The following is a 21387-nucleotide window of genomic DNA, read 5'->3' as shown; positions in this document are numbered from 1 at the left end:
CTTGCGACTGTGTGCCACATCCCACGGGGTAAATAAGACACATGAATTCTATATAATATAAAGAAATGCTAAGTCCATGCTTAGCCCAACATTAGCACTGTGTGAAAAAACGTAGCCCCTTCAATCATTTCAGCACGACCACAGTGTTGACGTAGCAGGGCGGCTGACACAGAAGGCTCCGGTAAGGAAGTTGAACCTCCACTTTTAATCAAATGCAATGTGACGTCATCTGGCAACACAATGCACTCGACAATCAAACACATCAAGCACTCATTCTTTCATTAATTACTTTGTAACCTGAATGGGTTAAGGCCAGATACGGTGTGAAACACACAGCACTCATATTCACAGCAATGAGGCTGCTGTGTTGGCTCCTGCTGACAGGAAGGTGAGCCTGGCTGAAATTACGCCGCAACACAATGCAGAACTATGCCGCGAGGTGCTGAGGTAGTCAATACAATACAAGCAGGCACACACTGCTGCTAGATTACTTTGTAACATGGACATATTTCTACAGTTTACCTGACAATCAGTGTAACTGAAGACAAAATGATTGTCACTGTGACATAAATGTAAAATTCTGTCTAGGCATGGGACGATATAAAAACTTCCTGTCACGATTATCTTGGGCAAAATAACTGCAATTCATTTATCATCCCAATAATCATCAAAAAATACTTAAAGGTATTGTATGTAAGAATGTGGCCAAAACAGTTACTGCACTCAAATTCAAAATACTGCCGCGAGTCGTGTCCGCCCCCCCTCCTCTACAGATTCAAGGTTGCTGGAGACTGATTTGTTTGCCCACAGGCGGCTGCCATGGCAGGGCTGTGTCGCCGTGTCCTTGATCTTCGGTTTTCCAGCAGACCATTCGAGCAAGCCCGGCTTCTCTGCTGCTAACGCTGCTGCCGGGATACAGCTGAGGAGACTGCTAATGCTATGTACCGGGACACTGCTAATGCTGCTTGCCGTGCTGCTGTAGCTCAGTCGTAACTGTAACTGATGCTGAGACTCTACTGACTGTGTGACTGGTGGTGGGTGGCTCAACAGGCCAAAACACAAATTCAAAACATAAACATGATTTGCGGACCGTGAAATATTTTTTTAAATGCGAATATTCTGGCTGTACTATTGTTGTCGGTGAGATCAGTATGTTATATGAACATTATTCCTTAGTCTCTGTGACATATTAGGAGGATTTTACGACTATTTGCTTTAGATTTCTTACATATAGCTCCTTTAAAATGCCACTAAAACATACTGGAATGATTTTATCTAGTAGGGCTGGGACAATATGCTTTCGTCCCGATTCGATTCTATCACGAATCTTGGGTCCTGATTTGATTTATATTGCAATTCTTAATAATTACGATTTTACAAGTATTGCGATTCGATATAATTGTCCATGATAAAGTTAACACACAGCTGTGGTCATGTCTAGCTCTGCCTTTCCTGGAAGTGTGTAAAACCCAAAGTGTGTCCACACTTTAGATTTAAAATGAAGCGGTGCAGGCTTGATGTCGGGGAGCTTGGTTGGTATAAATATATATATATATACTAACCAAGCCCCCCGACATATATATACATATTAAAAATTAATGTGCCGCCTCTCTTGATGCAGCGGCTCCACCACACCACTAGGTGGCGCACGAGTAAATCGTTATACCTTTTCAGTGTTGAATAGCGTTAGAAGAAGAATATGCAGACGAGAGCAGGTTCACACTGAGCACATGTGCCAGGTGTGGAAGAGTCTGGGTAGGGATGCACTGAAATGAAAATTTGTGGCCGAAGCCGAAGCCAAAGCCCAATAATATTAAACGCTTGGCCGAATACCGAGTACCGTTGTTTAGTTCTTCATTAGTTTTTGCAGATGAACCCTCCAGATTAGTGTTGTCATGGTACCAAAATTGGGACCCACGGTACGATACCAGTGAAAATATCATGGTTCTGAGTAGTATCAGGATACCACAGTGAAAATAAGGCAGATGTGCCTTTTGTCATTTATGAAAAGATAAATCACTTTTCTATAATACATCAATGATATTTCAATGGAATAAATTACTTACTGACTTATTCATACTTCAAAAACAGCATCAATGAGTGATTAACATAGGGGGGATCAAAATAAAATAAATAAATGAAATCAAAATCAACCAGCCCCCCTCCTCCCCTGACAAGTAAAGAACAGTCCCTAAAGTGCAGTGAGGTTTGTGGACCGTTACCTGCCACAAAGGGAGAAATGTGAACGGCTTGTTTCTCCTCTGACACGTCACATACCTGTGTGCCGCCACGGCTCGGCTGTTCAGGTACTTTTGGGCAGTCATGACGCCAAGAAGAGGAAATTATTGGACCTGGAGCCTTCCCCGTCGCCAGTAAGCCGTTATCTTGCGCTGCGGAGCACTATGGCCGCAGCAGCATATGGAGTGCCAGGTGGCCAGCGCGCGCCATTATTGGACAGCACATGGACACTCACCCTCAACATTATGGTATCATATGTACGGTGGTGTTTTAGTACTGCGGTCTACCGTCGGTACCAGTATACCCTGCAACACTACTCTAGATAGTTCAGTATTAGATTCTTTGCAAACCACTTTTCTTCTATCACTCTCCAACACTTTGGAATATCGCCACACTGCCGACATTTTACTCCGTCCGTCACCGCACGCTGTTTGATTACATCATCAAACACGGTGCTATTATTCGGCCTTGCTTTTCACTTATTGCACTGAATACCGAATGTGTGGTTTTTTGCAATATTTGGCCGAATATATTCGGTTACCGAATATTCGCTGCATCCCTAGTCTGGGGACACCGTGGGAAATGTTATGCTGCCTGTCACATCATCCAGCATGACCGGTTTGGTGGTGGGTCAGTGATGGTCTGGGGAGGCAGATCCTTGTAGGGTCACAAAGACCTACATGTCATAGCCAATCATAGAAATCCTCAGAGCGATTGTCAGACCTTATGCTGGTGCATTTGGCCCTGGGTTCGTCCTGGTGCTGCGGGCCCTGGGTTCCTCTTGATGCAGGACAATGCCTGGCCTCATGTGTCCAGAGTGTGTAGGCAGTTCCTGGATGATGAAGGCATTGATGTCATTGACTGGCCCTCTCATTCCCCTGACCTAAATCCAACTGAGCACCTATGGGACGTTCTGTATCGGTGCATCTGATGTCAAGTATCACCACAGACTGTCCAGGAGCTCAATGACGCTCTGAGAACATGTTGATCTATCACCTAGCTGGTCTCCCTGGATCACATTTCATCACACTGTCCTTACATAAAACACCACCTCCCACCAGCACAATCCATTACTATTTTTTACGCATTGCCATTTTCAGTCTGAGCGCCCACTAATACAATCACTCAGCTGTTAATATGCCACTTTAAAAGACATGACCTACAGTAAAACATGAACTATAAGTGCCCCTTATTAAATGTTTAAAGTAGTAGGGAAAATGAAAACCACTTCTTCTTTGGGTCGTGGAGACTTAAAGCACAAACACACGTTTCTTTTCTAATTCATGTTGTTTCCTACAGCAACAAATAGTGATGATGGTAAATCAGACCTCAGAGTGTCAGTGGTAATGTTACAGTTCACAGATTTGGACTAGAAATGGCAACTTCTAATGTTATTGACATTTAAACAAAATGTATGTAATTAACTGCAGGTCTTAAAAAGAGAGCTGGAGAGAGGAAAGCGAGTGGGTGGCAGCGAGAGAGACAAACTCCGCTGGCACTCGACTTTATTTAATACCTTACAGGGCTGTATGCTTTATTGGAAGAAGAGTCATTTACAGAGCGCCTCGCATTTTTTTCATATGTGACATTTCATCTCGTGACATTTGTGTTGAATCCCGTGACAGCTCTGTACAGTGGAGGTTCACACCGAGAGTGAGAGACATACCCGACCACAGAGACATAAGACACGACGAAAAAAAGGACAAGAAGAGCAACTCAGGAGGGAGGTGACGCTTGGTGGAGTGGGAATTCGACTTTAAGACTAAATTTCACAGCTGATGAAGGATGGGAATTAAATCAGCGAGACTTTAAAGTCAAATCAATGCGGCTGAGAGGAGCAGACTGAGTGATGGAGAGCATGGAGAAAGGCAGGACAGAGGTGAAGGAGTGGAGAGATTAGTGAGTTATAAAGAAGAAAGAAATGGGAGATGTGTGGGACGGCAGAACAAACCGTGTGTGTGTGTTGGAAAACTGACACATCCATCACTCTGTTTGCATAGGACAGTGGCAAGGTTAAGCTGTGAGCAGCATGCATGAATGACAACAACAAGAACAACACACTCGTTCACATACAGTGTGGTCATATGAACCATTTCGGCCCTCCTACAAGAACATTACACATTTATGGTTCCACAGTCATTGACTCCTAATTAAAGAGATTAATCTAAGTTAACCCTTTGGATGTTGGTGAGCCGGCAGCTGAACTGATCACTCCACAGAGGAACTCACACTAATACAGCCATTTACCTTCCCTGACACACACACACACACGGCTATACACTCGCAGAAACAGGCCAAATCAATTTGCAATAGACTTAACAAAGGAGCAGAGGAGGGGATAAGGAGAATGCTCACAGTCATTAATAATGACAAAGCAGCAGGCAGCATGGATTCACACAGAGAGGCAGAGAGAGATGGAGATCACACCAAAGCTGCCTTCGCTTGATATGGGAATAACGTCACGGCAAACATGATGACGACTCCAGGTGTTTTTGTCTTAAAACTTTCAGGAAGCAGAACGTCATGTTGCTCGTTGCTGTATTAGCTTCTCAAAGTACATCTCAGTACTTGTGAAATGAAAAAGTTCATACAAGGTTTCATCAGACTGTGTCTGAAGGCGAAGGCGTTCACACCTGTTATAAAAGGCTACACTTGAAAATGGGGCAAAAAGCTCCATCACACTGCTCTCCTGATCTCTCTCCAGAAAGATCCCACAGCTCAGGGCAGTCTCTGCTCTGAGGCAATCATTGTGCACTTGGTTATACACGCTAAAAAGTGGCGAAAGTAGTTGTGTGAAGAATGAAAAAAGACAGCTTGAGAGCGAAGTCTTGCCGGGGACTTTTGTTGTGCATCACTCCCCATCACCCTCCCTCCCTATTTCCTCTTGCTTCTCCTCTTGGCTGTCCAATAAAAGCATAAAATAACCCCAAAGAATAGAACTACCACCTGCAGCTGTATGTCTCTGCTGACCAGTTAAGTTGCAGTTTACATCCATGTCTGTCCAGACGCATACAATACATATGTGCTACCTACCAAACAAGTCGTCCCGGGCCAGGGCGTAGAGGATGCGCGAGGCTCCGATGAGGTTGCTCATGGCAGCGGAGAGAGTGGAGGAATAAACTCCAATGGTGACAAAGGGGTTCCAGATGTTGATGTCTCTTAGGAAGCTGTAATCTCTCTGCAGCAGGATACTGTGAAGACATGGAAAATACAATTTAAGAGATTACTTTAACAACTATGTATGGGACTTTGATTCTGGCCTTTACTACGAACTGGATTGTTTGTATTTCTCAAAACAAATCACAATCATCTTGGGCGGTGCTAAGCCCATTACAGTGATGGTGCTATGGCATAATGTTAGCAAGCAGACAGAGAAAGGAGAGGAGAATGATGACTGGAATAGCAGGCCAATGCATCTGATGAGTCAACAAACTACAACCTAGCACTAAAAGGTTTCAAGGGTGACCTGTAGCTCACCTTGTAGGTACACTTGTTCAACTGCTTGTTAACGCAAATAGTTAATCATCCAATCACATGGCAGCAACTCAGTGCATTTAGTCATATAGACATGGTGAAGACGAGCTGCTGAAGTTCAAACGGAGCATCAGAATGATGAAGAAAGGTGATTTAAGTGACTTTGAACGTGGCATGGTTGTTGGTGCCAGACGGGCTGCTCTGAGTATTTACTGGGATTTTCAGCACAACCATCTCTAGGGTTTACAGAGGATGGTCCCAAAAAGAGAAAATATCCAGTGAGCCAAAATGCCTTGTTGATGCCAGAGGTCAGAGGAGAATGGCCAGACTGGTTCAAGATGATAGAAAGGCAACAGGAAGTCAAATAAGCACTGGTTCCAACCAAGGTGTGCAGAAGAGCATCTCTGAAGCAACAACACCTTGTCCAACCTTGAAGCAGATGGGCTACAGCAGCAGAAGACCACACCAGGTGCCACTCCTGTCAGCTAACAACAGGAAACTGAGGCTACAATTCACACGGGTTTTCTCACCAAAACTGGACAATAGAAGATTGGAAAAACCACATTCAGATGGAAGCATGGATCCATCCTGCCTTGTATCAACGCTTCAGGCTGCTGCTGCTGCTGGTGTAATGGTGTGGGGGAGATTTTCTTAGTACCAACTGAGCATGGTTTAAACACCACAGCCTACCTGAGTATTGTTGCTGAGCGTGTCCATCCCTTTATGACCACAGTGTACCCATCTTCTGATGGCTACTTCCAGCAGGATAACGCACCATGTCACAAAGCTCACATCATCTCAAACATGACAATGAGTTCACTGTACTCCAATGGCCTCCACAGTCACCAGATCTCAGTCCAATAGAGCACCTTTGGGATGTGCTGGAACGGGAGATTCTCATCATGGATGTGCAGCAACTGTGTGATGTCATCATGTCAATATGGACCAACATCTCTGAGCAATGTTTCCAGCACCTTGTTGAATCTGTGACACCAAGAAATAAAAGGGGGTCCAACCTGGTACTAGCAAGGTGTACCTAGGTGTTCCTTGTTACTCTCCAGCTAAAAGGCCCCCCAAAAAAATTATCTTAGAAAAATAAGAGTAAAGTTTCACATGCAGCCACACCCCACAGATGACACCCGTCAGCTCTGTGACCATAAACAGATAACATCTTCCATGTTATTACATTCATATCATAAGCTCAAAATCAAGTTGTCCGAGAGGTTGTGTATCATTTCAAACTCATTTGTTCTGGGGGGCAAAACGTGTCCAATGAAAAAGAACATGATTGAAGAGGAAGTGATGATTACTCTGCCGGGGTGCCTAATGATGAGATCCTGGAATAAGGGGCTCACTCCAGCGTGTGTGTGTGTGTGTGTGTGTGTGTGTCAAGGAGAAGCTGCACTAGACATGGAGAAAGAGAGATCAGAGAGCACAAAAACCACAGCAGGGTGTGCATGATTGCGGCCTGCCCCCCACCTCTTTTCAATACAACACAGCTAGAGAGAGGAGAATTAGAGTGCAAAGTGTTTCTCTCTTTCTCTCTCTGATCCATCTCAATCTCTCTTTGTGTTTCCATACACACACACACACACACACACACATCCAATCCATCTATTCCCCTCCCTCGTCCCCTCCATCTCCCTCATCATGTTTTTAAAACCCATTCAAGGGTTTTTTTTCTTCTAGTTTTCTCTCTCAGTTCTCCCCCTCTCATTTTATTTCTACTCGTACTGTCCGTTCTCTCCCTCCGTCTTTCTCTTGTAATTAAGAGTCTCATCACGTTTTCTTTCAGGTCCAATGATTTTAATACTTATTATCATGGCCCTGTTAAGTATTGTTCACTCCATCCAAAGATCTGAGCACACTATTATTTCACATGGAGCCCGAGAGGCAGGCAGCACACACACACACACACACACACACATAGTATACACATACAGTCCACATGCACACACAGAGGCTTTTGCATTACCACAAATCAACTAAACAAAGGTTCTGCGGAGAAGTTAACATCACCCTCGAAATTAGGAAATGCCATCTACTCTGTTTATTTGGTGTGTGTGTGTGTGTGTGTGTGCATGTGTGTGCATGGCGTGGGCACTGCAGTGAAAAGTTTATGAACCATTGCTGTAATCAGACTCTCTGACATATTCATAACACCAAACAACTGTTCGCTGATACGCAGGCACGCGATTGGACGATTGGAGGGGAGTCTCAGTGTGTTTGTTGCGCAAGAAAAAAAGGGGAATCATGCAACAAAAAAAAAAAAAAAAAGGTGCGAAACATGATGAGGAATTAAAGTGTGTGTGTGTGTGTGTAGGTTGAGTGATGATGCGGGTCAGAACTTATAGGCTGATTATTAATTTCTCTGACGTGCGGCAGGAGCAAAATAAATCTCAAAAAGCTTGACATTTCCAAACTGGCTCTCAAAAACAAAGCCGCTGCAAACTGGGTGACAGCGATGACAAATGGTGTGTGTGTGTGTGTGTGTGTGTGAGAGAGAGAGAGGAAGTGAGAAAGAAGGAGAGCAGCAGGGAGGTTGTTCATGTGTTGAATCATATTAAAATAAACAACTTCATGTATTTTTTCTTTCATAATTGTGTGTTTTTTCCAAATCTGTTTTCATTACCGAGGGCGTATTGCTTTATATGTGACTTTATGTGTGCCTGTGTGTGTGCGTGCGCGTGTGTGTGGGGGGCCTGGATAGTAATTATTGATCAGATCATCCAGCTGAAATGAGCTCTGCCATCCAAATAAAGAGGAGAACAAAAGCGCGAGGGAGCCAGTGACAGATTAAAGGAGCTCGTTTAGAGAAGAGGAGGAAACAAAGCTGAACGACTAAAAGGAGCCCACAGAGATTGTTTGGCCGATTGTTCTCGCTCCTCCCGGCCCGCTCCCTCCTTCAGCTCATTGGTTTACCATTTTTATTCATGCCCTCATTTGTGTATTCATGCGTATTCATCTTTTTAATCCATCATTTGGTGTGTTTGTGCTTATGATAATTCACCAGCGCTTTGGTCGAACATTATGGATTAATTATCTGCGATTTTTCAAATGGGATGAAAAATGAGGCGCTGACAAGGAGCGCCTAGGTGTGTTATAACGACAGTGTGAGGCTTCTCATCACAAACAAGCGCTTTATTCCGCCGTGCTGCCGGTCGTCTCAGCTTTCCGAGGGCGAGGTCACTCCTCATCACGACTAACGGAACGATTCAGGATCATCTAGTTTAATGATCCTGAAGAAACAGGCTTCAGAATGTCCAATAAATGCTCAAGTGGGATCGCAGCTAGTTATTGAGATGGCTCCCGCTTATGGCTAACATCACTGTTATGCTCATTGCACCATTATGAGACCATTTGTGTCTCTGCAATATGGACCTGATGGTCCTGGAAGGCAATACTCCGACTCTGTAGAATGCAAAGGTTAGTTTCTCTAATGAATCCTCCATCAACAGTACAAGGACAGCTTTTATTTTTACTGCATGTTTCTTTTGTTTGCTGGCTCTTCCTGTTTGTATACAGGGAGGGTCGAACACAGTGCTGCTGTTTTAGATTAAAGGCACACTTCACCTGCAAACTGAACTTTTGTGTATGAATTACTTGTCACGTTAGCTTGAATTTGTGAAGAAAACTTTGTTTCCAAAGAATCCCAAAAAGTTGAACATTCTTCATGAACTGAAGTAAACAGGGTCGCAATTAAAAAACGCAAAACTACACTCAACAGCCACTTTATTAGGTACACCCTGGAGTACAGTGAACTCATTGTCATTAGAGTTGTACCAATACCGATACCAGAATCAGAAATGCCTCCGATACTGCCTAAAATGCGGTATCGGGTATCGCCGAGTACCTATGACCAATCCGATACCATGTAATGCCTGATATCATTGCGCATAAGCACGAAACGGAAACTGAGTGGAGTTTAAAAAGCATTCAACTGTAGCCTTTAAATTTTATTTTTTGACCAAATTGTGTGGCTGCGCTTTAACCTGTGTCTTGATCTGTGTCAACACTGGATAATAATAATAAAAAAAAGTTTTATGGCATTCATTCTACTATTATGTATTTATTTCTTATCATTTTACACAGAGTTTTAGGAGTTGAGACATACAACAATTTACACACTGGTATCAGATCGGTACTCGGAATCGGCAGATTCTTAAGGTCCAGGGATCGGAATCGGTATCGGGAAGGAAAAAGTGGTATCGGTACATCTCTAACTGTCATCTAGCCCATCTGCTTCAAGGTTGGACAAGGTGTTGTTGCTTCAGAGAGTCACTTAACAGTGGATTCAGCGATTTAGTTTGATGTGAAAGGGTGTCACTCATGCTGACAAACCCACAGAGAATTACTGCCCAGTTTTGCATCTTTACTGCGCTTTTTAGCCTATTGTAGCTCATTGTTTTGGTTTTCCAGCCGAACAAATTCTGCTCTCAGCAACCCCCTGTCTCCAGCAGCAGCTGTTTCCCTACAGACAGTAAAGGATCCACCTTGAGTGTAAAGTAATAGGCTGTTAGTGGTGGAGAGAACGGCAGTTTCATTTGATCAGTGCAGTTTATTGGTAGTTGAAAGATTCACAGTGACTTTATCAGCTTTTTTGGCCCATGTCCCAATGTGAGAATTTAAATATTGGGTATCAACCGATACTGAGTCCCATCTGATATTTACATCTAGCCAAATATTGACAAAATCTGTATCTCACACATCGATTTTATCAATCACACTGACTTTATACAAATGCAGAGCTGAAAGCTGAAGCCGAAGCTTCAATCTGTATTATGAGTCAAGCTCTAAAAACATTAGATGCAGCTTGATAGTGTGATTCGTCTTTCATAAAGTCTCAAGTCAAAGCCGAAATAATCCTGAAAACATCAATATGACATTTTTTCAAACTTGTAGAAGCCCCTCCAGAGTTTTTTAAGGCCAACGAGAGATTCAGAGGTATCAACAGAATCAAACCGAGGCCTTTGTCAGGGTTTCTAGTCTTAAATGAAAAAAGAACACTGAGGTTATCTGCTTTGTAAAAGTGCAACGTCTTACTAGGCAAAATTAAATTCAAAGTATAAAAGTATAGAGGTAACACCTCAGCTGAAAGACATTAAAAGGTGACAATTCTATGGCCCAATTTTCCACCATGCCGGTGGGGAAAAACAAAGAAGAACTCCTTCGGAAAGCAACGCCAGTGACAAACTCCTCAGAGCGCACTTCAAAAAGTCTGAACAGTAGCAGCCTGAACACGTGGATCTCAATTCGCAAAAGACCCATGTTACCTTTACAGAGTCTGCATCTGGGCCGCTGTGCTTTGAATGAGCTTGGGCCTCTCAGAGACAACTGAAGCAACTCCATGGCAACAAATGCTCCGGCAAAGAACTACACCCTTTACTGCTGGGATTTAGTGTTGGTCTTTAGCCTCACTTCACCTTGACCTTGTAGGTACTTTTAGAGTGTAGCCACGGCACTCGAGGGGTGGGGAAGAGATACAGACACATAAAGAAGCAGCCGAGGAAAAGGAGGCAAACTGAGAGTACCAGGGAGGCAGAGAGGGGTTGTAAGAGCCGGAGAGAGGGAGGGAGGGGCAGAGTTAAGTGCTCTCAGGGGAGTAGACTGTGGTTAAGGATTATTAAATGGGATCAATAACTAACAAGGCCTCTGTGCGCGCACACACACACACACACACACACACACACACACACACACACACACACACATTAAGTCCCCCTCCCTTCTTTCCTATCCTCCCTTCCTCAGTCTCCAGCCTTCTCTCCTCTCCCAACACTTCACATGGGCTCTGCACGTCTCAGCTTCTCCGCTGCCCCGTCTTCCTCCTTCACATTTTACAATGTTTATCACATTTTTCCTGATACTCTCATCTCGTTTTACGGCTGCTCTCCATTTTACCATTTCCAATTTTCAGCCTCTCTATTCAGTCATTCTTTGCACCAACTTGCAATTTCCAGCCACTTGTTTGTGTTACTCCATCATCTGCCCGCGATGCTTGTAACGAGGGGCTGACTGATATGAAACAGCAATAATGACAGATGTATTTTTCCTTGTACTCAGGGTCAAACAGACCTCAGGAGAAAGACGTACAACATCATAGGACAATAACAGTCTCCAAGGAAATGTTAAACACAAACATATACACAGCCAAAGGTGAACTGGAGTATCAGTCACCTGAAATAAGTACATCTAACTCAAACTCACACTGACATTTGTACTAATGCAAAGTACTTAAAATCCAGTTCCACAATATGACATCACTTAACAGTACGTAGTGTGGTTCATTTTGTTGATGAAAACCATGATGATTTTCGGTAATCTTTTTTTCCACAACAAAAACAAGACAATGACAGACTAAAAAAAAGAAATGAATAATAAAAACTAAGACAAAATCTATGTTTCATTTTCACTGATGAGACGAGACGTGACAGAAATCTCAGTGGTAGACGATCAGACATTGAAAGCCCAGAACAGCCATGCTGCATGAGCGACAGGCTGGTAAACTCCGCAGCATCAGCCATTGGTGCGAGCTGTGAGCTGTAATTTAGCAGTAAATAATCAGCCATGTGTGTATGACTGTGGATGGTGGAGCTGCTGAATGGATTTGTGGAGTTTGTTAGTTGTAGTGGTGGCTATTAGCAGCTAGCTCCACACATTAGCCGCCAAACGGCAGCAGAGCAAGCAGCAACCAGCCACCAGACTTCATAGTTGATCCACACAGGACTGACAGAGCCGGGCTGTGTTGGGAAGGTTTGTGGGTTGATGGTGTTTGACAGGCAGGTAGGAGGCTCAGTTATCTGTGAGTGTAGCTGTGCTGTAAGTAAACAGTCTGAACTCAGATCAGTTTTCTCTGACAGAGATGAAAGTTTAGTTTGAATCAGCGACTCTGTGAGAGGACACCAGTGTAAACCTCCAGACTAACATGTTGCAGAAGTTATTTTTCTGCTTCTTAACAGTCACATGGATAAGTCAGAGTTTACAATGAACCTGGGGACAAATCCTAGTTGGCTCACATTAGTTATTTGTGGTGTCAAAGTTTTTGAGAGCATCATTAGAGAGATGTTGTGCTTTTCAAATGATGATTAGTAAGTGTGTGCTCGTAAATCAGCCCTTAAACCTGTCACACACTGCTGGAGACATGACAGTTTGTGAATGTGTAGAAATTATTAGGAGTTGTAGAAAAAAAAGTCTTTGATTCTTGATTCTATTTTCTGGATTACTTTAAAGAAAAAAAAACAGACATATAGCAAGATAAAAACAGCTGCTGGCGATTTGACCAGCTGAGCTGCAAGTGACACCGTCACCGGCTTCAGTCGAGCTCAGGTGGCCAGTTCACACCGCTGCTACTTTTCTTTGCAACGTTCTAAAATGGTTTTGTCTTGTTGCGAATTACTGTTCTGGGGCTGTCGACTCTTGTCTTGTCATTTTACATGCTAACAAAGCTGACATGCATGCAGCATCTGAGCATTGTCACTATGAGCATGTTAGCAGAAATTAGCATTCAGCTCATGGCACCACTGTTCCTAAGTACACCCTCACAAAGCCACTGGAGTGGCTTTAGATATCCGCCTTTTCAAAAAGCAATCTAGTATCACTGTTTAATATTTCTCCTTCTAGCTGCCAATTATGAACACCACCTCCTATAAGTCCAAAACCGTTGTAGGTTAAGTGTCACTCAGACTGTGGCCAAGTGGTCAAGTAGTGAGTTATGAAAATGGACAGAGAGTGGCAGATGTTTTCTTAACAAAAGACCGATGGAGCGGTGACATTTCAAGAGAGACACCTACAGTGTCAACTCTCCAGAAAAGCTGCAATTTTATTACATTTTCACCCTAAATGGACAGATTCCTGCCTCCTTACACAGACTACTTCCTTTGTCTGACACATATAGTGCGTAATGTGAGGCTCCATAATGCAGGCGATGTGTGCTGCACTTTACAGTAACCTCTTTTACACTGCCTCTTTAAGGCGGGAATTTCACGTTATGCTGCCTCGTCACTTTGTATAAAAGGTATGATCAAGGACAGACTGGAGGGGGGCAGAGTTGTCTCGCCTTGAAGTGGCTAAACAAGGTCTGTTTAAGAGGGACAGCTGACAGGATAGGACCATGGGTGGCAGTGGTGTGACGTTATTTTATTATGTTACACATGCCACCCACTGCTAGAGATTTAAAAAGTAGGTAGTAGCAGTTAGCAGCTAAAAAAAAAGTACAAAAGACATGCACATCCCTGAGTCCAATAGAGTGGGTGCTGGACCAAAGACCAACAACTGCGTCAAAATGTGTTTTTTTAGACGTATGTATGACGGCCACTTAACTTGATAATTGCGTAATATTTTTAGTGGGATATAAAACATGTACATGCTGGTATTTTCCCCTTACGTAATTAGCAAAAGTAGGTCTGGTACGATATACACAGGTATATACATTTTCTTAGTTTTTATGAATATGAGCAACAGGTGTGGTGTGTCACATGACTGGCTCAGGCACCATGGGTATTCAAGAAGGCGACTTTCTGTCATTGGGCTCGAAACATCACTCTACATTAAATTCCTCCTAAACGGCAGCTGCTTGGTGTGTGAATGTAGCAGTTAGCAGCTAACTCAAAGGAGAAGAGCACCAGTTGAAAATGTTAACAAATTGGGGTAACGATGGGGTGTGGGAGTTCCTTAACCTCCAAGCAGAGGACGAGATCAGCCGCCATATCACAGAGATGGTAAATGATTATTATTGCCATGTTAATGCTATTGTTATTGTTAATAAAGTGCTGCCAATGCGTCCGTTATATGCCCCACTAGAGGCCAATGCCTAAAAGGGCTAGTGATGTATAGAACACATGATGCCGTGCCGTGTCATCAGGAGTTAATCACAACCTCAACACCAGACCATTTAAGGTCCGTCTGGAGCTCTCAGTCGTATCAAATGATCATCAGCAGCAGATGGAAATCATCCAACTGTCAAGGGACTGCAGAAGTCAATTTAAACCTCAGCTTTCACGCCAACAAGGACAAGACATCCTCAAAGAGCTCAGACAAAAAAATGAAAATCTGAACATCAGTTCCAATGACATTTCAACGACAACGAGGCAAGGTTGTGTGAGACAATCGAAAGCCACAGAAGAGATACTAAATCAACCTGTGGTGGGATTCCTTCCTCAACAGATGTTTCCAACGTCAAGACTAAACTTTGAACCTCAAAGTAATCATCATTCAACTTTGTCAAAGTCATTGAGGGTTTTAATTATAATAGCAAAGACTGGGAATTTCGTTTATCCTTGAGAACGGACAGCAAACCACAGAATCATGTTTCATTTTTCCCAAAAAGACAGAAGAAAGACACCCTTAATGAGAGTTACAGGATTCAGAGGCTATCGTAGCAGTGACGTACAGACTCGATCAAAAAGTTAAATTAAAATGCAAGTTGAGAGCTTCCCATAAACCACAGGTGAGGTATTTAACAATTATAATAAACTGCCTCTTACAGTATCTTTCATGGACACCAAGTGTCTGCCAACCCATTTTAAATAAACATTTAATATATCTAAACCTCCCCATCACCCAAATCCTCCCTTTCTCTCCTCCGTCTGTTGCTCCTCATCCCATCTTGCATCCCTCCCTCCAATCCCAGCAGCTTTTAATTCAAACAGGACATGTTGTTGAAGACTTGGCCTGTAGTACCACCATTGTTCCCCTTCCCCCCCCAAAAAACAAATGGGGACAGCAGTGAGAAGACGGAGGGAGAGGGGGCGAAAGTGACTGGAATCTCTGCAGAGGAGAGATAGGAGGTGAATAACAAAAGGAGGGAGCATGGCTGTGTGGATGGATGGATGAATGATAGACAAGGAGAGGAGGGAGAGAGGAGAAAGTGGAGCCAAGAATGCTGCTGTGGGGCGATAGTGCCAAGAGAAAGGGATGGGGGAGAGAGAGGAGAGGAAGGAGTGGGAAGGGATGCTGGACTTGTTGCCTCACAATGCTTACAGTCTGGACAAGGAGGAGCAGAAAGCCTGAGAATGAGAGGAAATGATGTAACTGAGCAGGATGACACAGTGAGCAGTAACAGACAAGGTTCCCAAGTATTTTCTGCCAAAAAAAAAAAAAACACACCAAGAACGAGAAGAGCTAAGGGTGCCTTCACACCTGTGGTTCAGTTCATTTGGCACACCAGACCAAGGGAAGAAATGATGCACTGTTGAATTTGAGTTCAGGTCCGGCTGAACCAAGAGGAGGAAACATGACGTGATAATGACTGACAGCTAACTCGTTGATTAGACAGTCATCCTGCATCATCAGGACCCATGTGGAGAAATCAAATTTCCCAGAAAATTACACAGCATCTTAATGCCTCTGATGTGTATGTTTATGTTTCCTGGTTTTGCAAAGAGCTCACGGAGAAAAACCTGATTGTGAGCATTATTACTCTGCTAATATTAGACTGCACATATATTGCATGTTATGGATAATGACTAAATGAGACAACAAGGAGGCGTCTTGTACAGTAATGACTCCGAGCTTACTACTATTTAATGGACTTAAAGAACATAGATGGTACACAGAGCTGGACACAACCATGGCAGCTTTAACAACTCCTTAATCACAGAATATACCCTCGCTGACGTGCAGACGCGTTGCCATGGATACATGTGTGCAGTATATGTAATAGGCTATACGTGGCGTTCATGAGGATCAAGTTTAGGATTGCTTACAGGTTTCACAACCAGCATATGTATTTATTAGTTTAGCTGAAATCATGCTAAAATCATATCTGCTATCAAAAACATCCTGTGTTTAGTTCGTTTTCGTTCACACCACAGACAAATCGCACCATTTGCTTTCACTCAAGACCACTTTAAAAGGTGGGTTGTTTGGTCTGCATCAGGGGTTCGACTGACAGCCTAAACAAACTGTGCTAAATAGGCAAACAGATCTGAGTTCATTCTTAACCAGACCAAGTCATCTTTATGCGGATGATACTGTAATTTATTGCTGTTCACACTTGATTGCACAGTCTGCTTTTGATGTAGTGCAGACTTGTCTTGAACAACTGAAACTGGTTTTAAATGCTGAAAAATCCAAAGTGATGCTCTTTTCTTATTCATGTGTTGTCCCGGAGAATACCCCCTCAGTTAGAACTGCTCAAGGTAAAGCTTTTGAGCTAGTCACCAGTTACAAGTACCTGGGCTTATTTATTGATGGGGTGCTTTCATTTAAAGCTCACACTAGAAATTCAGTCACCAAATTAAGGGTGAAACTCGGTTTCTATTACAGAAATAAGTCATGTTTTTCCCTCAGAGCTCGGAAGCTTCTGATATCAGCTACTTTTCTGCCTGTACTTGATTATGGCAATGTTGTGAATATGTGTGCTTCAACCAGCTGTCTACAGTAGGGCCCGACCGATTTATCGGCTGGCTGATTTAATCGGCCGATTATAGCCATTAGAGAATAATCAGCAATCGGCCAAAAGTTGTGTTACTTTTTGCACTATAACCTACCTCTGTCAAATTAGCAATAAGAAGAAGAACTCTGGTACCGTGAACATACATGTGAATGTCTTAATCCATATAGACTTTGCATGATTATTTTATTTCCCAGAGGGTTACTGCCTTTTTGCACATCATATTTTTGATTTATTGTGTGTTCAAATTGTTCATATGCTGCTTGTTCCACACAATTTCTGATAATAAAAGTATTTGAAAATAGTAAAATGTTCTTCCTTCAATCTCTATCTTTGTAACGAGGGTTTGAACTATATTTAAGCCATCAAAAGCAGGTATTTCTGTTTTTTTTAAATTGAAAAAATGTAAAAATTTAATCGGTCGATATATCGGTTATCGGATTTTTTTATTCCATAATATCGGAATCGGCATCGGCCCCAAAAAATCCATATCAGTTGGGCCCTAGTCTACAGTCTTTGATTCTGGTCTACCACTGTGCTCTGAGGTTTATTACTGGTTGCAGCCGCCTCACCCACCACTGTGAACTGTATGCTAAAGCTGGTTTGCCCTCCTTGAATGTACAAAGGTATACACACTGGATGACTCTGATTTCTAAAGCTCTTCTTGGCTTAGTTCCTGCCTATTTATGCATTTTTCTTCAGAGAACTAAAAGCCATTATGCCTTACGATCTAATAACATTTTGCACCTGTCTGCTCCTCGTGTTCGGACTGAAATGGGAAAAAAAGCATTCAGTTTCTCGGCCCCCTCTGCTTGGAATACTCTCCAATCTGAACTAAAAATACCAGAACTTGTTTCACCTGAAGCCTTTCGCGCTATCCTTAAAGACAGAGAACGGGAATCTATCAAACAGTGCTTTTGTTCTTAAGCTGTTACTGAAACCATAACTCCTGCACTTTATTTGTCAAATTGTTTAGATTTCTATATTTAAATGTTTGTATCTTTTTATCTGTCTTTACATTTGTAGTATTTATTATGACGTGTGCTGCTGCCTTTCTTGGCCAGGTCACCCTTGTGAAAGAGGTCTTGATCTCAATGGGTCTTTTATCTGGTTAAATAAAGGTTAAAAAAAAAAAAAAGTTAGGAGTTAAAGCCTCCTAAAATGTTCCGTGACTACGTAAAAAGCATGTTGATGTTCACTCAACACTCCCCTGAGTCTCTGAACTGAAAATCCCGCACACTGCTCTTGCTCAGCTTCACAATTTATTAGTAACACTAACGTTTCGGTGCTCCTGGAGCTTTGTCAAGAGTGTTCAACACCATTATTTACAACATGTTGGAAATAATAATTGCCGTCTGGCCTCCCGTTCTGTTTGGCTCGTGTCTGGGAGTTTTAACAGAGTGTTATTATCTAACCTGCTCTCTCACAGCAGCAGGTATGACCCAGGACTTGCTTAGGACTTGCACATGTGTGACTTCCTCCTACCTCTGCCACTCAGCCTCACATCTTTGCTTTCATCTGACCCTTTTTCTCAGTTAAGGTCAAGTGCGGTTACAATTATCGTGCTCACAGTAGTTACAGTTGTGATTCAGTCATGTCGTAGTTTGATTCTGAATTTAGGTTAACTATATGTAACACACACATTGAGTTTATTTTGTAATGTCAACACCAGGTTCATACTGCTGGCAAACACTTGTGTTTATTCTCAGTTATTAGAGCTGCAGTACTTTATGTGTGTTAATGGTTTGGCTGGTTTGTGTTTATGTTCCCTGTGTTTGTCATTTAGTCATTTAGTGAGGTCAGTTTGTTTAAGTCACTCCTGCAGTTTGGTTTTGTTTACCTCGTTTATGGGCCCAATTTAAATGCATCTTATTCAAATTTAAAACCTGCATCCTCGTGTCTACCTGCCCGGTCCCTCACAGTCCCTCAGCCAATTATGAAATGGGGTGTCTGTCTGTCTGTCAAAGTATCTTTTCTATTACCTCCACTGTGGGAGACCTAATGCAAAACGTCTTAAATTCTACACATCGTGACTTTGAGCTCAAATCTGCATGTGCTCCTCCTTAGTTTGAACCTTTTTCAACCTGTTCTCATTCCCAGGTGGTCAAACATGCTTTCTGGCGGCTCACAGTGACACACAGGGCACCCTTCTATGTTCAAACAGCTGAAACACATTGGAAAACATGATTAATGTGGTGAAACGGCCACAGTTAGCTTTAGGCAACAAAACTACTTAGTTAGGTTTAGATAAAAAGATCATGTTTTAAGTTAAAATAACTGCATTTATTACCTATCACAACGTAACATGACGTCAGACGACAGATGTGAGTGACATCATTGCAAGATGACCATACCGCAGTCTCCTGGCGTACAATCAGATATTGTTTGACCATCCCTCTTGACCTTCGTGGACTTTCGTGTTGAGTGTTAACTTTCGGAGTTAAGTGGGATTTATACCTCTGCTCGAATCAACGCCGTGCCAATGCCCTAGCCTGACGTGCACCTCCCCAGAAATGTAACTACACGTTGCAGCGACGCAGACCTCCTGTCTGTCTCTGTAAGCTGAAACCATTTCCCTCAGTGGAAACAAAGCTTTGATTTACTTTAATTTCACAGATAAGAAACAATAAATTGTGAAGTAAAGCCTCCACAAAAATAGAATTTTAAGTCCTGTGTGTGATTTATCCTGGCTTCATATGAGCAGAGGAAAAGTTCACTAGTTGCTAGGCTAATTTATACAATGTAAAATGCCATAGGCTTGTGCTAATAACGTTAGCATGTTATATTTGTTTGGAAAACGTGTTTAGTATAAGACAGTTGTTTTGTCAGTGAACCTTGTGAGCTGTAATGGAGCTGAATTTTGTAACATTGCCTTTGTTAAATGTTGCTGTTGTCCCTGGCTTCATATGAGTAGAGGAAAACTCTGCTAGTTGCTAGGCTAATTTATACAATGTAAAATACCATAGGCTTGTGCTAATAACGTTAGCATGTTGTATTTGTGGGGAAAATGTGTCCAGATAAAGACAAGTGTTTGTCTGTGAATGCTGCGAGTTGTAGTGAAGCTGATTTGTGTACTTGTGTTTGAAACTGTCTCTATTAAGCCATGTTTAATGTGTGTTTAATGTGTGTTTTGAATCAAGTCAACTCTACAGCACTTCACAGAAACCTTAGCCGCCAACTAGTGTTTTGGAGGTGTAACTGCAGAGTGACACAGACACACCACATACAAGCATAAATGCTCACAACGGCGTGGGCGATGCGTGTAGGCTATGGCACAGAGCTGACGTTAAAGAATAAATCTGCCTTAAGTTAAAAGCCAGTGTGTCTCAAAGACACTAAAGGGTGCTTCTGACGTCGATATCACACAACAAGGGGCGTGACGAAGCATCATGCTCCTCGCCGTGTAATGAGAACGAGCTGATTTTGCTTCCTCTTGCTGCTTTGACTGCTTTCTAGTATTAAAACTGGTTCCTGTGTGATTCACCAATCAGAGACATTTACTACTGCAAACTCTACTCTAATAGTTTGTGACCAACTGTACAATACTACCTGTGTCAAAAAGATATTCTCATGGGGGTTGGAACTGTGAGAACCTTTTCAGACTGAGAAGGAGGAGAAAGTCCTTGAGCTTTGAGTTGTGGGAGAAGATCCTGCAGACATGAAGAGGCTGAAGAAGGAGAGAAGATGTTGAAGGAGAGAAAAAAGTAGATGATTGAAAGGTAACCAGAGTGAGGGGGAAAAAAGGACAAAACGTAGAACAGGAAAACAGAGGAATGGAAATAGACAGTGCGTAGGTGCAAAGACAAGAGACACAGCATGAATACAGGATGTTTTTTTTGGAGGATGGAAGAAAAACGAAAAGTGCTGTGATGAAAGATGTGACTTTTTTGGAAAAGTGAGAGGAATTAGACGCAGCGTGTGTGTGTGTGTGTGCGTGTGTGTGTGTGTGTGTGTGTGTGTGTGTGTGTGTGTAAGGGGTTGGGGGTGCAGCAGCAGGGAGAGATGAGAGACAGAGGCACTTCGGGGGGTGTGCGGATTGCACACACATTCACAAGGCTGCATGTCAGAGATAGCACAACAAAAGAAGGCCCAGCAGATTCAAATTAATATAATTATCAAGTCAGCTATTAATACAAAAGCTTCTTTAGCCCGGGGCGGATTAGCCCACAGGTCAGTGACGCGCAGTGCTGTGGAGAACACACATGTTTGCACTCACACACACAAAGAAGTCCATCAAGCCATACACACACACACACACACAACCTAAACCAGTTAATATTCAG

General features: G+C 42.8%; 1 protein-coding gene and 1 long non-coding RNA gene across 2 annotated transcripts in view; both read right to left on the bottom strand.

Annotated features, from left to right (window-relative positions):
- The window catches only part of LOC125889201 (uncharacterized), a 409754-nt gene that overhangs the window by 60058 nt on the left and 328309 nt on the right, over positions 1–21387 (bottom strand). The gene's annotated exons all lie outside the window — the stretch shown is intronic.
- The window catches only part of zgc:153039 (uncharacterized protein LOC767698 homolog), a 115025-nt gene that overhangs the window by 60058 nt on the left and 33580 nt on the right, over positions 1–21387 (bottom strand). Inside the window, exon 7 of the mRNA XM_049576898.1 lies at positions 5272–5429. Coding sequence (XP_049432855.1) covers positions 5272–5429 — 158 coding nt within the window. The remainder of the gene's footprint in view (positions 1–5271; positions 5430–21387) is intronic.

Source organism: Epinephelus fuscoguttatus, linkage group LG5, assembly GCF_011397635.1.
Source record: "Epinephelus fuscoguttatus linkage group LG5, E.fuscoguttatus.final_Chr_v1".
Lineage (NCBI taxonomy): Eukaryota > Metazoa > Chordata > Actinopteri > Perciformes > Serranidae > Epinephelus > Epinephelus fuscoguttatus.
The sequence above is the reverse complement of the archived record's forward strand: the minus strand, read 5'-3'. Positions and strand labels throughout refer to the sequence as shown.